Source organism: Ammodytes marinus, assembly GCF_949987685.1.
Source record: "Ammodytes marinus genome assembly, chromosome: 17".
Classification (NCBI taxonomy): Eukaryota; Metazoa; Chordata; class Actinopteri; order Uranoscopiformes; family Ammodytidae; genus Ammodytes; species Ammodytes marinus.
Window position 1 is genome coordinate 14,869,758 of NC_137221.1, and position 13,931 is coordinate 14,883,688.

At 41.8% G+C, this 13,931-nt stretch overlaps 1 protein-coding gene across 2 annotated transcripts in view; it reads right to left on the reverse strand.

Annotated features, from left to right (window-relative positions):
* Window positions 1–13,931, reverse strand: part of elmo1 (engulfment and cell motility 1 (ced-12 homolog, C. elegans)) — a 92,275-nt gene that overhangs the window by 5,387 nt on the left and 72,957 nt on the right. For both annotated transcript variants that reach the window (XM_080044859.1, XM_080044860.1), the window contains exons 17-18: window positions 6,007–6,170; window positions 3,584–3,696 (exon numbers count right to left, since the gene is read on the reverse strand). In XM_080044859.1, the coding sequence (XP_079900985.1) occupies window positions 3,584–3,696; window positions 6,007–6,170 (277 nt within the window). The remainder of the gene's footprint in view (window positions 1–3,583; window positions 3,697–6,006; window positions 6,171–13,931) is intronic.

Consider the following 13,931-nt stretch of genomic DNA (forward strand, 5'->3'; position numbering starts at 1 on the left):
GTATGGGATTGGGTGATTCATCAACAGGGGAGAGAATAAACAGGGCATAAAAATCTGTGACAAAAAAGACAAAAAGAAAAACAGCCCTGAGGAGAATCCACAGATGGGTGATGATGCTCTGCATGAGGGAGGGGTTGATGGGCAACACAACAGACAGTTAGCCTTCATTCCTTTGACAATCATTCAACAACAATATAGTCTCTCAGGTTCAGATCCCAAAAGGATGCGCAGGCCCCTTGAAAACAAGATGGTTCATCTCAAGAGGCTTTCCGACCGTTAATAAAACTTTTTTTTATCTATGGGAAAGATAGATTTGATGCACCCTGACCTAAGAAACTAAAGTTTAAACGCACTCCTCAGCAGGAGGCTCCCAAATGCAGATAGACCCAACTTGACTAAGATGATATAATGAGAAGAAAACAACAGCTATCTGGTGTAACATTTTATAAATATTTTAATTAAATATAAAAAGGCTCCATTGATAAGGAAGTCAAACAAAACACAGTGCTCAAAAAGTACACTGTAATACAAAAATCAAAACACCTGTACACTAATAAATCCTGTTTATGAAACTTTTCATATCTACTTGTTGAGATGAAAATTTGGAGGCTGACTTGATGATTTTGTGTCTGGGTATGGGTAGAATATTAGAAAAAAATAAGAAAAAGCTTCAATAGTGAAAGTTCAAAATAGGGATGGGTTGTCAAAACAACTTGACATGGCTGAATTATTAATACAAGTCGAGTAGTTAAGATACTTTTACATACACTGCCTCAAATGAGAAGCCGCTTCTTTTAGTGCAAACACTCTTGAAACAGGCTGTATTATCCCTAAAGGCACTAGGCATTAGGTTTTGTCAAAAGGCTGGGTAGAATATGAGCAAGATGCGACTTTAAGAAGACCTTATCGCTGATTGAGTGTGTTCTTTCTCTCGGCTGTTGTGATGTGTAATCCTGCAGCATTGGAGGCCTTTAACTAGCAGCTGTGTGTGTGTAAAGCGCTGCTGCCTCCATGGCCTGCCTGGTGTTTCTTAAGCGCCCCCCTGCCAAAGTGATCTGGCAGAGGGCAGGCACAGACTGAGGACCTAATCCTATAATTGCTGAAAATGGACAGTTGGTGGTGCCAGGCTAGTGCAGAGTGGCAGCAGTCAGCAGGGGAGAGTATCAACTGTTCAGCTTAAACTGAAAGCGTTACCGAAGTGTGTGTGAGTCTATAAACAAGCACACATGTTCTTCCTTTGGTTTGAAAGCATTTGTGTTGAAATAGATTTTCATTGACTTATCATCTTATCAGATTCAGCCACTAGAACATGGGCGAGATTCAATCGAATCAGGCCAAATGACCAATTTTAGTCTTTGCTTTAGTGCAGCATTTACAAAAAAGCATACTCCCCTGAGCCCCCCAGGCGCTGTTACCTGCCAGTACCCTGCACTTAAAAGAGTGTACAGGTAGTGCACTTTCTTCCAAACTGTCAAACACCATCAAACCCATGCTTTTAGAGAGACGCATGCCCTATGGGCAGATTGGCAATTTGGAAGGTAGAGAGAAGAGTCATCTCTGCACTGAAGTCAGCTGAATGAATATTTGATGTAGGTACAGTATACTGGAGTCCCTGCAGGCTGGAGGACTTTGAAAGAGTCGTACAAGATGCTGAGAGGGAAGAGGGAGAAGGAGGAAGGAGGGAGGAGGAGGGCAAGTTTTATTGATATAAAAAGAAGACAGGAAAAATAAAATAGTAGAAAGAAGAGAGTTTAGATTTCTAAGAAATAAAATAATTGTTTGCACAAGGATTACATTAAAGACACTAATAAACCAAGTTGCAGGGTAATATATGCAACTCTGGTTTTTGATTTAATGTTTAATTTCATGTGAAGCCGGAGTTAGAATTAAACTCGCTACAGGACCTTTTATTCGTGTTTGGCTTGTCTAAGTTCCCCCCACATTGTAGTACCAGCGTGAGAACAAAGATGTATGAGGGAAGAGAGATGAGAGTGAGGGGAATGGAAGAAGGAGGTATAACTCCACACACGCACATGGATAAAGATAAGAAGGAGAAACAAGAGCTTTTTTTCTTTTTTTTAAAGAGTGTTGTGGAGAAACAGCATGTCCTTGACTCCAACAGAGGCAAACAGGCAGACAACTCAAATGCCGTCGACGTGCTGTTGCATCATATTAAAGCTGGTGTAAGGCTACAGGCTAGTGTGCTAAATTAAATTCACTGAGCCTTATGAACTGCTTTATATACTGCTGTGTGCAAGTGTTCTGCGCCACAAATGGCTAATGCTTTTGTGTTTGTGTTCAGTATGTGTGCTTTTGTGTGCATGTATTTGCAAATGTCTACAATTCTTTTGACAATGATACGGCTACATTAGGACTATCTGCAGCATGCCGCAGAGTAAGAGCCAGACTGGCATAAATCAGCCGACCTCAAGCAGATCAGACGTTTACTCTGGGTGATGTTTTACACCTGAACATCTGTCCTGCAACATCTTTACAACTCAAACAGATTTGGTCTCCCACTCCTACATTGCTTTTCGGTTTTTCTGTTACTGTTAGGCCAGCTTTGACAACAATCTGCATGACAGCTGTCAAGACAAATCAGGCTTTCAAATGCTAGAAATGCAAGGGGGAAAAAAAATGTCACCTGGTTGTGCTCAGTCTGATTTGACTTACTGGAAGGACAGTTTCTGCAGGGAAGCTGATGTAGTAATGGAATAACAACAAACCCACCCACAGCCTGAGCTTGTCAAAGTTGATTCTATTCCATGTATATGTATATGTAGGCAGAGAGGGGTGAAGGAAAGTGCAAGAGGGAGGACAGAAGAGTGAAGGGATCAGGTCTCAAGCAGCTTTAAATCCTCTTTGACTGAAGAGCAGTATATTATACAGGCTAAATGCTACTCCTCTCTTTTCTCTCTCTAGTGGCAGCGAGTGTGAAACAGGATATTAGCTTGACTAATTCGAAATCGCTCCTATCTGAGCTGGCTGCAGAGTTTTCCCTTTCTATTCCTCTTCCTCTCTCATCTACTGTAGAAGTAATAGCCTCAATACTTACGCTGAATTAAGTGAATGGCACAATGAACCAATCTGACTTCCTTAATGACCTTAAATGTCAGAATATCTTCTGAAAGTTTCAGCTTGCTGCATCCACCATACCTCAGTTGATTGACACAAAAGATGCTTTATCCTTTTCATTCAACTCTATAGTGTAGAGTTCTGGTTAACCACAGTTTGCTCTTTTATTCCTTTCTCTAGAATTGTTAAAAGTATGTATACATTCCCACCCTGCTCCTGGCTCTATGTATTCTTGTATTTATTTGCTGTGTATTCCGGGGCAAAAGGAAAAGAAAACAGAAAGGGGGAACAACCGCATCTCAAGACACAAAAGACACATGTACTGCATATAGGCGTGCCCCTTTATGCCTCTGAGGCTGAAGAAGCCAGAGAAGGTTGTGCTAACCACCGTGAAAGCAGATCCACAGCACTTCCAGAGCTTCAAAGATCTCCTGTGGGGTTTTCACAACACAAAAGGAATAAGTCTGCGTGTCTATAGGTGTGTGTGTGTGACCACTGTGCCTCTCACCTTGCCTCCTGCGACTGCTGATTTTCCTGAAGCAGGTTCCGTCGCACAACCTGTTAAGCCTCTGCTGCTTGATCAGCTCCATGATCTCGGGCTGGATCTTCTCTCTCAGCTCCCTTCAGAAAAACAGAAAATTGAACACACATGAATAATACAAAACTTTTGTGACTGTCAGGAGAGAACACAGATTGCACATGCACACGCTGTCCATAAAGGCTGATCAGTGGAACACTGTGTTACTTTAGTACTCTTGCTCTGATCACTGACATTTATTCATGCATCTACACGTATGTGTGTCTGTGTTGCATATGAATGTGAAGTCAACATGAATTATGTATATTATCGGCCTGAGCAGTGTTGCCTCTCCCCATCTTTTATACATCCTTATTATACTTGAGTCTTTCCTCTTCCAATTCAGCCTTTTGTTCTTTTACAGTTCTAAAATTTAGCTGTCAGGTTTTTCTAGACACATGAAAGCTCTGCATCTCGTATAAATTTCTTGTTATTCCCCTTGCTGATGTCCTTGTTCACATGTTTTGTCTTCTCTCTCTTCCTCCCTCCCTTTCTCCTTCAGGCTCATCCGCTCTTGTCTCCCTTCATCTGTCTGCGCGGCTCCCCCTCGCTGTCTATGTGTTTGCCTCATCAGTGACTACGGTCATTACATTGATCTGTGGTCAGACATTCACTCTGACAACTTTTGAAGAAACAGCTAGTGGGGAGGGCACGGCTCGTCAAAGGAAAGATGGAGGATGAAAGCTATCACACGCTATCCCTGAGCATCCCTGTTCTTTGACCGAGACAGACACAGGTGAGACAGAGCCTTTGTCAGAGTGTTTGAAATGGTTCGGCTGTAAGCAGGAGCTCCAGTTTCAATTGAAACCGATTCTCTCCGGAAAATGCAAAATTGAATTAAAGGGCTGAGGAGTTGTACTGGTAGACCTCTATAAAGAAAGCGCTCTAGTGGGTATCAGGAGTTCAAAAGATGAAATAAGTGAGAGGACAAAAACCCATTTCCAACTCTGGAGAAATGTACAGTACCTACACAATACAATAGTTCTAAGCACATGGGGGTGGGTGGGTGGTTGGGGGAGGAGCAAATCCCCAATAAAAAAAGAAAAATAAAGTTGATTCAGAACACTCACGTTTAAAATGTTTATTCGAGCAAAATATCATAAAGACTTTGGCGTTTAGGCTCCGGCCTCATCACTCCCTACGGATATATTACCATGCCATATTTAGAAGTGATGATTAAATGTTTTCTCCCAGAGCCTACAGGTGGATGCTGGGGTTGGTGGTGGGACTCAAAGTAAGCAGCGATGTAGAGCGGAGCAGAGAAATGATGTAAGAGCAACAGCAATGGCAGGAAAAGGGCAGAGATGGGAAATCATACTGCTTCAATACACTGCAAAATGGGAGAATGCGTTTGGTTGGTGCTATAGAGCAGTACGACATGACATGTGTCTATGTAGCATCATGACTCGAGTTGACTGTCTGAACAAGCTTGCAGGCTTCGCTCCATTTAAATGAGCATTTTGCCATAAGTTTATCATATTTAATTCAATATAACAATATTCTAAATGTGAATAAGATAAAAGTTAATTTTGAACTGAAGGCTGTATATTACCTATAATTTTTTTTTGGTTACATTTTGCTACTTTTGTTCCGCTTTCTCCACAGGGATTAATTGGCTGCTAAAGTTTGGTCTCTACCCTTCAAATATCGATTCAATAAGCCCTCGGCTCAGCATTGATTACTGTTCAAAGGGACAATCTTTCTCAGTGAAACGATTTTTCAACAGTGCTGGCTACTCCATTAAATACAGGCAGGACAAAACAATGTTCTCCATTACAGGGCGTCCATGATCAGTCAATGAATGATCTATTACAGACTAGCCCTCCATGTGTTAGTGAGCTGGAGGGTCGTTAATGGAACTTTCACTGGGAACTTCATTTGCAGACTATTTGAATTTAATGCATATTTTCAATCATGCGAGGAGAGCACGGCGCAACGTGCCGGAGGCCAGTAGCTGACATTTGGTTGACAAATGGAAAGGAGAAAAGTGAAGCAATAACGATCATATTAACGACCACAGCTCTCTGCTGTAGATGCAAATGATGGCTTTGTTTGTCTTGTGAAACCTGATCAGGTAGATGAGGAGAAGGAAAGTTGCAATCAACAACAGGAATATCACTGAGCAATACCTCCAGCTTTTCTTAGATTCAGAGTTGCTTTTCCTCTTAAACAAAGCTGTCAGACGTAAATTATGCACAAGTACAATTTGAGCAGATATCATTCACAATCTCAGCATTTTTCATCAACAAGTTTTTTTTTTTTGGAAACGTCCGACAACCAATATATCGCATTATATTTTTGGGGGGATTTGACACTGCAACATCATCATACAGGTCTTTCATTGGTTGACTCACAGGATGGGGCGGGACTGGAAGTCTTCCTGATTCATCCTTTCCGACTGGCGTATCTTCAGGATCTCTGTGTAGCTCAGGTTCTGCAGGCGACTCTTGAACTGGTCCAGGGAATTAGGCTTGGCAGTCAGTGCTCGCATGATCTGCTCTCTCACCACCTGCATTACCTACAAGAGGGGAAGAGAGACAGATGGAGGTGAGCTCATGGTGGATGCAGGAGCTGTACAGGATGTTGTAGAAAGAGTGTGCGTGCGTTGGCCACAGACACAGGCCACACAGGGGAGCATATAGACTTCTGCTCAGTCCCCGACAGGATTCATTTTTTTTTCAGAACTGGAGGCTGTACTCCACTCTGGTGCACTGAGCCTTACCAAAGAAAATTAGCAAAGCAGAATAATTCATCAGTCGCTACTCCACTGTTAGCCACAGTATCAGTGAAACGCATGACAGAGCTGGCCTATAATACCAAAGCTAGCTAGCGCCATACGTCTGGCTGTGGCTGCGGAAGCATGACATGAGCGGTGTTCCCAGACATCAATCCCACTGGAGGGCTCTTTGTGATCAGCAGGGGTAACAATACAAAAGGGAAGGCACTCCACAGCAACACATAAAACACATCATGCAAGTCTAGTTCAATTAGCCCGGGCCGGCGTGTATGCATCGCTGTCAGGAGATAATTAAAGTCTATACGCTCGGAAGCCGCAGAGCTGCGTGCACATATTTCAAACCAATGCTCGGAAAATCAAACTGAATCATCATCATCAGCAGTGAGCAAAGGCAAACAACATCCATCCTCTCAACTAACACAGACCACACACAAAAAGGAGGGTATCTTGTACGTTTATGGAGGCAAAAGAGGAATACAATTAGAAAATGCGGAAAACTAACTAATATTCTCTCATTAAGTCTGATGAAAATATCTGGTCGAAGTTAATATACGTAAACACATGAAAAAATTATTTCAAAAAGTATTTTCTGTCACTTCAGAAGTCTGAATTAGTTTAGAGTACAGTAAAAGTTATTAATAAATTTAATTGTTCATAAATTCAGAATGTTATGACCTCCAGCATACTTGCTTCTTAATATTGCTTTTAATGTATTTCTGGTCTTTGAGCCTTCCATACTGAATTGAGGCCACAACCGGTAACAAAGAAAGAAAAAGAGCCTTAACTGACCATAACTTAAAGTCATTAGGATGTAAATTGGACTAATGCCCCAGATTGAGCCACTTCATGACAGGACCACACTGACTTTTGACACACTAATCCTTTTCAAAGTATAACATCTCCTCATCCCTCTCCTCACATACACTTGAGCCTCCCGAAAATGAGTCCTAAGCTGACATTTTTATTGACAGCTGTTTCAATTTAGTTTTGCACTCTGATTTTCCATCCTGCATATTTAGTATCTGAAAGCTAATATAACTCAAAGCTCAAATTAGAATATTTATTAGTGAAGGTATTCAGGCCTACACACAAGGGACTTGACTGAGAGCAAACATAATTCCTAAGAACACATCACCTGCAACAGCAGCAAAAACTAAGATCTGTTTACAGAGCTCAGCTGGATGTGAGCCTTTAAATCCTGAGACACTCTAGATTTATATTTGGCTATTAAAAATATACTTGACTTTGTTCAACATCTCTGTGGCCAGGTTGCTACAGACGATGTGTTGGTAGACGTGACAAGCAGCCCTGATAGCTGATCAGTCTCATTAGCCGCCACTTCTGAGCAGATGCTGATTCACCGGACCGGATCATACTGAGGTGAGAGGAAGAAATAGACCGTCTTCCTTTCTGTCATCTTTGATTTCTCTCTAGTGTATTTCTCTTGTCTCTGCCTTGTCTTGTTGATCGAGTGCTCAAGGACACTCAAGAATTTCAAGCCTCTACGAAGACTCAATTTAGGATGAATTTCCGTGTGTATGTGTGTGCCTACACAGGCGCAGAAAGGTACATTTTTATGCACGCCCTTCATAATGTGCATTTCTCCTTTTCTTCCGTATTATTCTGTTACATCTGGGCTCAACAACATAAACAACATACAAGATCCCAAACACAGTCTTACGTAATGTTGTTTTTGCCGTTTGTACTGCGAGGCGATTACTAATCAGCTCGCTCTAACCTCTGAACTCTCACTAGTCATACCAAGCCAGGGGTGAGAGCAATACAAATAGAAGATTTGAGTTTCCCAAAATGAAAAGACAAAAGAGAAAAATCTCAAGACGACAAGGCGATCGAGGATAATCCTCTTGAACTAGGGTTGCATCCGCCTTGTAAAAATGCATTAACAAGTGGTCTGGACTCCAAGTCCCCTTTTGGGATGCTGGCGCTGCACAGTTAAATGGTAAATGGACTCCACTTATATAGCGCTTTTCCCTGGTTTTTCACAGACTCAAAGTGCTTTACATTGTTTTGTACACATTCACCCAATCACACACACATTCATACACCGATAGCAGCAGCTACCACGCAGGGTGCAAGCTAACTATCGGGAGCAATTCGGGGTTCAATGTCTTGCCCAAGGACACTTCGACATGTGGCGGGGAGACGGGGGATCTAACCACCGACCCTGCACTCCAGCGCCCTACCCGCTTCGCCACAGCCGCCCCAGTTAGAGTGCCACAGAAAGGAATTAACCCATTTATAATTGTATATGAGATAAGCCCATAAGACTACCCTTAAAAAAATGGATGCCTTTTTTAATGATTACAGAATTGAATCCGGGGATTAGCTTTTGAAATGCAAATACTGTATGTTCAGACGTGGAAATCACAGTGCATTTTCTAACGTACAGAAACGTTCATCTACCTAATTCAGATACAGACTCACATCAGGGAAAATGGGATATCAACCAGTGTGATCCAAATCTAACTGGCGTTAGTGTTGATGTAAAATTTCACAAGCACATTCTACAAACCCCATTTCATCAGGATCTTGATTGTTTTATAAAAACCTGGGATAAACCCTGTGTGTAGAATATTAACCTCATAAAGGCATTGTTAAAATAATCTGGAAACCAAACAGAAAACTGACAACACCAAAATGTATAACGGGGGAATTATATGCAGCTGATTAACAAGCCTGCAGGACAGTCCTCCCTCGGTTTCAGTTGAAAAATGTGCAGACAAATGGGCTGAAGCCACAGCTTGCAATCATGCTATGAGATTCATCACCCCTGTCTACCATCTTAAATTACAACTTCACAAAGTTGCCCATCATACATTTTCACACACATACACATTACAAAACTACAATCCTGATAATTAAGCCTCAAATTACATTTATTTTCCCATTAGGATAACAAATGATCTGCCATAGTAGCTTAAAGGGGCATCCTTCACCTTAGGACCTAGTAAAACAAACAGTAAGCTTTGACACCATCAGTTTTAGTTACAGTGTACTATTCTTAAATCTCCCCGAATTCCCAAAAATTGCAGGAGAATTTTTGTGTTGTATTTTCGGAGGCAGATTTCATTGTCACCTGCAGTTCCCTTTCAATCCTCATCTTGATCTCTGGAGACCAACCAATACCCAGAACCGGTGTTTCACCAGAGTTGTACCCGGGTAATGCTCATTAATATGCCTTGTTTGCAGCCCTTGTCTCCGACAGAAAAAACAATTCAGCTGGCACATGTGGCTGCACTCATGCTAATTAACGCCGGGAATATTTATCACATTTAATAGGAACACATGGTCCTTTCACAACGGGGCGCAGGAGCATTATGAATATTTTATATCCATACTTCTCTTTTTCATACACTGATTACTCAGAGAGCACCTTGTGTAGAGGTGAGATGCGACAGCGCTGAATCAAACTTTGCAGGCTGAGCTCACTCTCAGATCACAAGGAGTGCTGCAGGGAATGTATCCTAAGTGCAGAATTGGTCATTTTCTGCTCTTGTTTCCAGTTAGTGAGAGCCGTTAGTTAGTAAGATTTATCTCTTCTATCTTATCCACCTTTAATTCTGTCCAGTGTACACTCCCCAATCTCCTCCGAACAACAGGCCATCATTCTTTCTTGTAGCTTTTTGGAAGAGAAGTTAAACAGCAGAGCAAGTGTCAGCCAAAGTAATTAAACGCTGTCCCATGAGCCGTGGAGTACACGTAATAAAGCGCTGGCCTTCATCCCCACTCTCCTCCTCTCTTCCCTTCAGTCTCTCCTCAAACAGGACATTTCCTCTCTCCTGGAGACGCCCTTGCCATCCATCATCGACAAAGCACCAGCCGCAACAAATGACCGCCCCCCTCACACCGGCCAATCGACTGTCTCTGCAGCTCCGTTTGCCTAAGAGGAGGCTAATGACATCATTTACCAGCTGTCAGTCAAATGCTCACCTGTCACTCAAGCCTGAACTCAAGCCTGAGCGGTGAAAATGTGGAGATGGTGCCGGATAGGCGCTTAGCGGGGCAAATAAGGCGGTAATCACAGATTAATGACTTCACTGACACTGCCCCAAAAGCAATCAAAAAGTCATCTCACACGGGGGATAATGGGAATGTCCGTGAAGTGTGTTTCTGCATTTAAAGCCTTGGAGATAAATCATGCATGGTTTTGCACATACAAAAGGAACGGCATTGACACACACATGTAGGAGCACACAGAAAGCTTGAGTTCAGTCAGAGTGCAGAAAAATAGAATATAGGAAATCCATTTTCCTGTGTTTGAAATGGTAATTACGCTTTTCCGTCCGTGCCACCATGTCTGTGTTCAATTAATAATTACCTCCTTCAAAGATGACCACAATTCCAGTCAAATTAAAACAATGCCACAGAGACGGACATGCAAGTGCGGAGGGTTTGGTAGGTCTGCTATGGGTTGCATTAAGATTTAGACGGCTGATAAAAATGCATTGAATAATAGATGCAAAAAATGTGTTCGGGAAGCTGACACGACTGAGAAAATGACAGAGCTGTGGTTGAGGATTTATGTCTCTAATACCAAACTTAAGGCAACACTGCCATACTCACGGTTAAATCTCCGATTTCAAGGGGTTTCTTCTTCTAATAAATGTTATATATTTATATTTCAAATGTTATTAAAGCTGTTAAATTATTGTTTATTATAAAACAGTGTACAATTAACCATGAGTGTGGGTAAGAGCGTCTTCTCCACAAATACTGACAAGTTCAACACATGCCAGATATTGTTGATATTGTTTACTTCTCGTAGCTTATTTTATGAAACGATAGTGACACTAATCCATGCCAACTGTTTCTGCTGTCGGTCACCCCCGTTGCCCATGTGAAAGGACATTCGGGGAGGCACAGCAAATCATAGATCTCCAGTCTGACAGGTGTACGGCAGCACACGGATCCACACACACACTACGGCTTTGCTTGGTCACAACACAGTGTAGTGCTCCAAACGCTCCCACTGGCTTGGACTACAAACAGCTTGTTCTGAAATGTCAGATCATGCTGCTCCCAGTGTCAGCTGTTGTCAGTGTCATAAATATGATGGTTGCAGAGGCATTCTTAATCTCAGGTAGATTACATTGAGGACACGACAATGGGCTAAACTTTATCTTCACTTGTATGCTAATATTGCCTTCAGGAAGGACGGGGATTGTCAAATGAGACATAATCAATTAAGATCACGTAACAGGCTGCATTTGCAGTAGTAAAAGATTGTTGATAACTATGACTGTCTATCAGCATTGCTCAACATCCAAAATTATACAGCTGAAATAGTTCAATTTATTCCGCAACTCTTTTCTTTTTTTTTCTGAATTTGCTAACAATATGCTGTTTATTTCTCAGATGTTAGGACTGGCTGCATTTATTAATTTCATGTTAATGTGAAGTGAATATTTTTGTTTTTTTGGACTTTTGGTTGAATGAATGTCCGTCACCCTGGGCACTGAATGTACAGGGCGTTTTTCGTCAGTTTCAAGCATTTTAATAACAAAATGTCTAATCAATAGTGAAAATAATGGTTGGTTTCAACAATAATTATGACCAGTCATGACATAATGCTTTATCTATTTCATTTTAACACTGCTAGATGCATTTTTTTTTTAAAAAGGGCTATTTCGTAGAGGGAGAACAAGGGATGAATGTAAATTCCCGGATTACATGTAGTAGATTGAATTTTTCTCTCTAGATAACCCTTAAATGGCCCCATGTCTGCTGAGAGTAACTAAGGGGAAAGGCCCTACATTCAACTATTTCAATTATGTATCTACGCCTCAGGGCTCAAATGTAAGCTGCCACTGTTATCTTGGATTCTAAATAAAATAGAATAAGAGTGTTAACGGAAAATATAACTTTAAAGCGCAGTGAAAAGCAGCTCTTTCCTCTCTCTGTGAAATCCTTAGGGACCTGTTTGACAGCATTACTGCACCACAGGGAATGGCACACACTGTACTGTAGGCAAGACAGATAAGACTCCATGTACACACTTGTAACACACACACACACACACACACACACACACACACACACACACACACACACACACACACACACACACACACACACACACACACACACACACACACACACACACACACACACACACACACACACACACACACACACACACACACACACACACACACACACACACACACACACACACACACACACACACACACACACACTAATTTATTCCTTCTCTTACATTATACAGTAGGAACAAGCACCAGCACACTCAAATCATAACTGCTAGTGAATATTCCATGTGCATTCACAATATATCAATGTATGCATCTGCAAAACACATCTGGAGACCTTCGTCTTTCATAAATCATGTTCTTCCTCCCCCATGAGTGATGAGGGGTCGGAGCCAGCCGTTTCTGCTAGCTGCTGTTGTTGCCATATTTAGTTTGCAAGCTTTGCACGCCTAGACAAACTGTCAGAGGACTTTTTTTTTCAACAACAAGCTCAACGTGAGGTGCAGCACGGCCCATACGGATGACTGGAGAGCAAAGTCGCCTGGGAAATCGCCATTTACTGTGAGTGGAGGAACGCTGCTGAAAGCCAAGGGCTGACCTTGGTATGTGCACAACATTGTATTAATGAGTGTCTTATTATGACACAGTTTTTCCAGGAAATAATGAACATTCTGCATTAATTGTCCCACAGGGGGGCGAGTAAATTGGTTGTGATCAAACATTTATTCAAGGACATCTAAACAGGTTCTATTCCATTATGTGAGATCACTCTCATTAGGGTAATCCGTTTCCTAGAGTCTACCCATGATGCATCATTGCTGGGTCGACACACCAATTCTATGGTAAACAATAATGGTGGAATTTTTGTGCATCTCTTGAGTTCCCGGAGTTATGCAACTCTTTGCTTCGATCCATAGCAGCACTTTTAGCAATAAATAAATCAATCAACGAAAAGCAATGATAGGTTACAAAACTAATATTGAGATTATTGTAATGCTAGGTCAATGTGCACACTACCTGTCACCTACTATTCACTTTCGCGGATTTGGTCTGAATGTTTCTGCGCAGAGAGAGTCATGTTATATATGCGCGTGGCCATGACCCTGGCCTTTTTCTTGTTGAGTGAATGAAGATGGTCTATCGAGAAACAACATCACCGCAAGTTCCAGTAGTACTGACGATTAAATCCAGATTCATGCACTAAAACGTCAAAACTGGATTATTGTATGACATTAATGATACGGCCTACAGCAGCATGTATTCACAATAAGACACACGTATACACCAGAGCCTTTGTGGAGACTTTTCCTCTACAAGGAATCTAAAGTGCACACTGTGTGGACTGCTGTACACATACTATATATTTGTATCACAGAAAAGGCACACTCACCTATCAATACACAAACACACATGAATAAATGAAAAGATGGTTATGTAACTTAATCAAAAGACAAAAAGAGGGGGGCGCTAGTCCCCCCCATGGGGCTCAGTCCTCGCAGCAGACTCGGTTTAGATCCGACCGATCCGACCC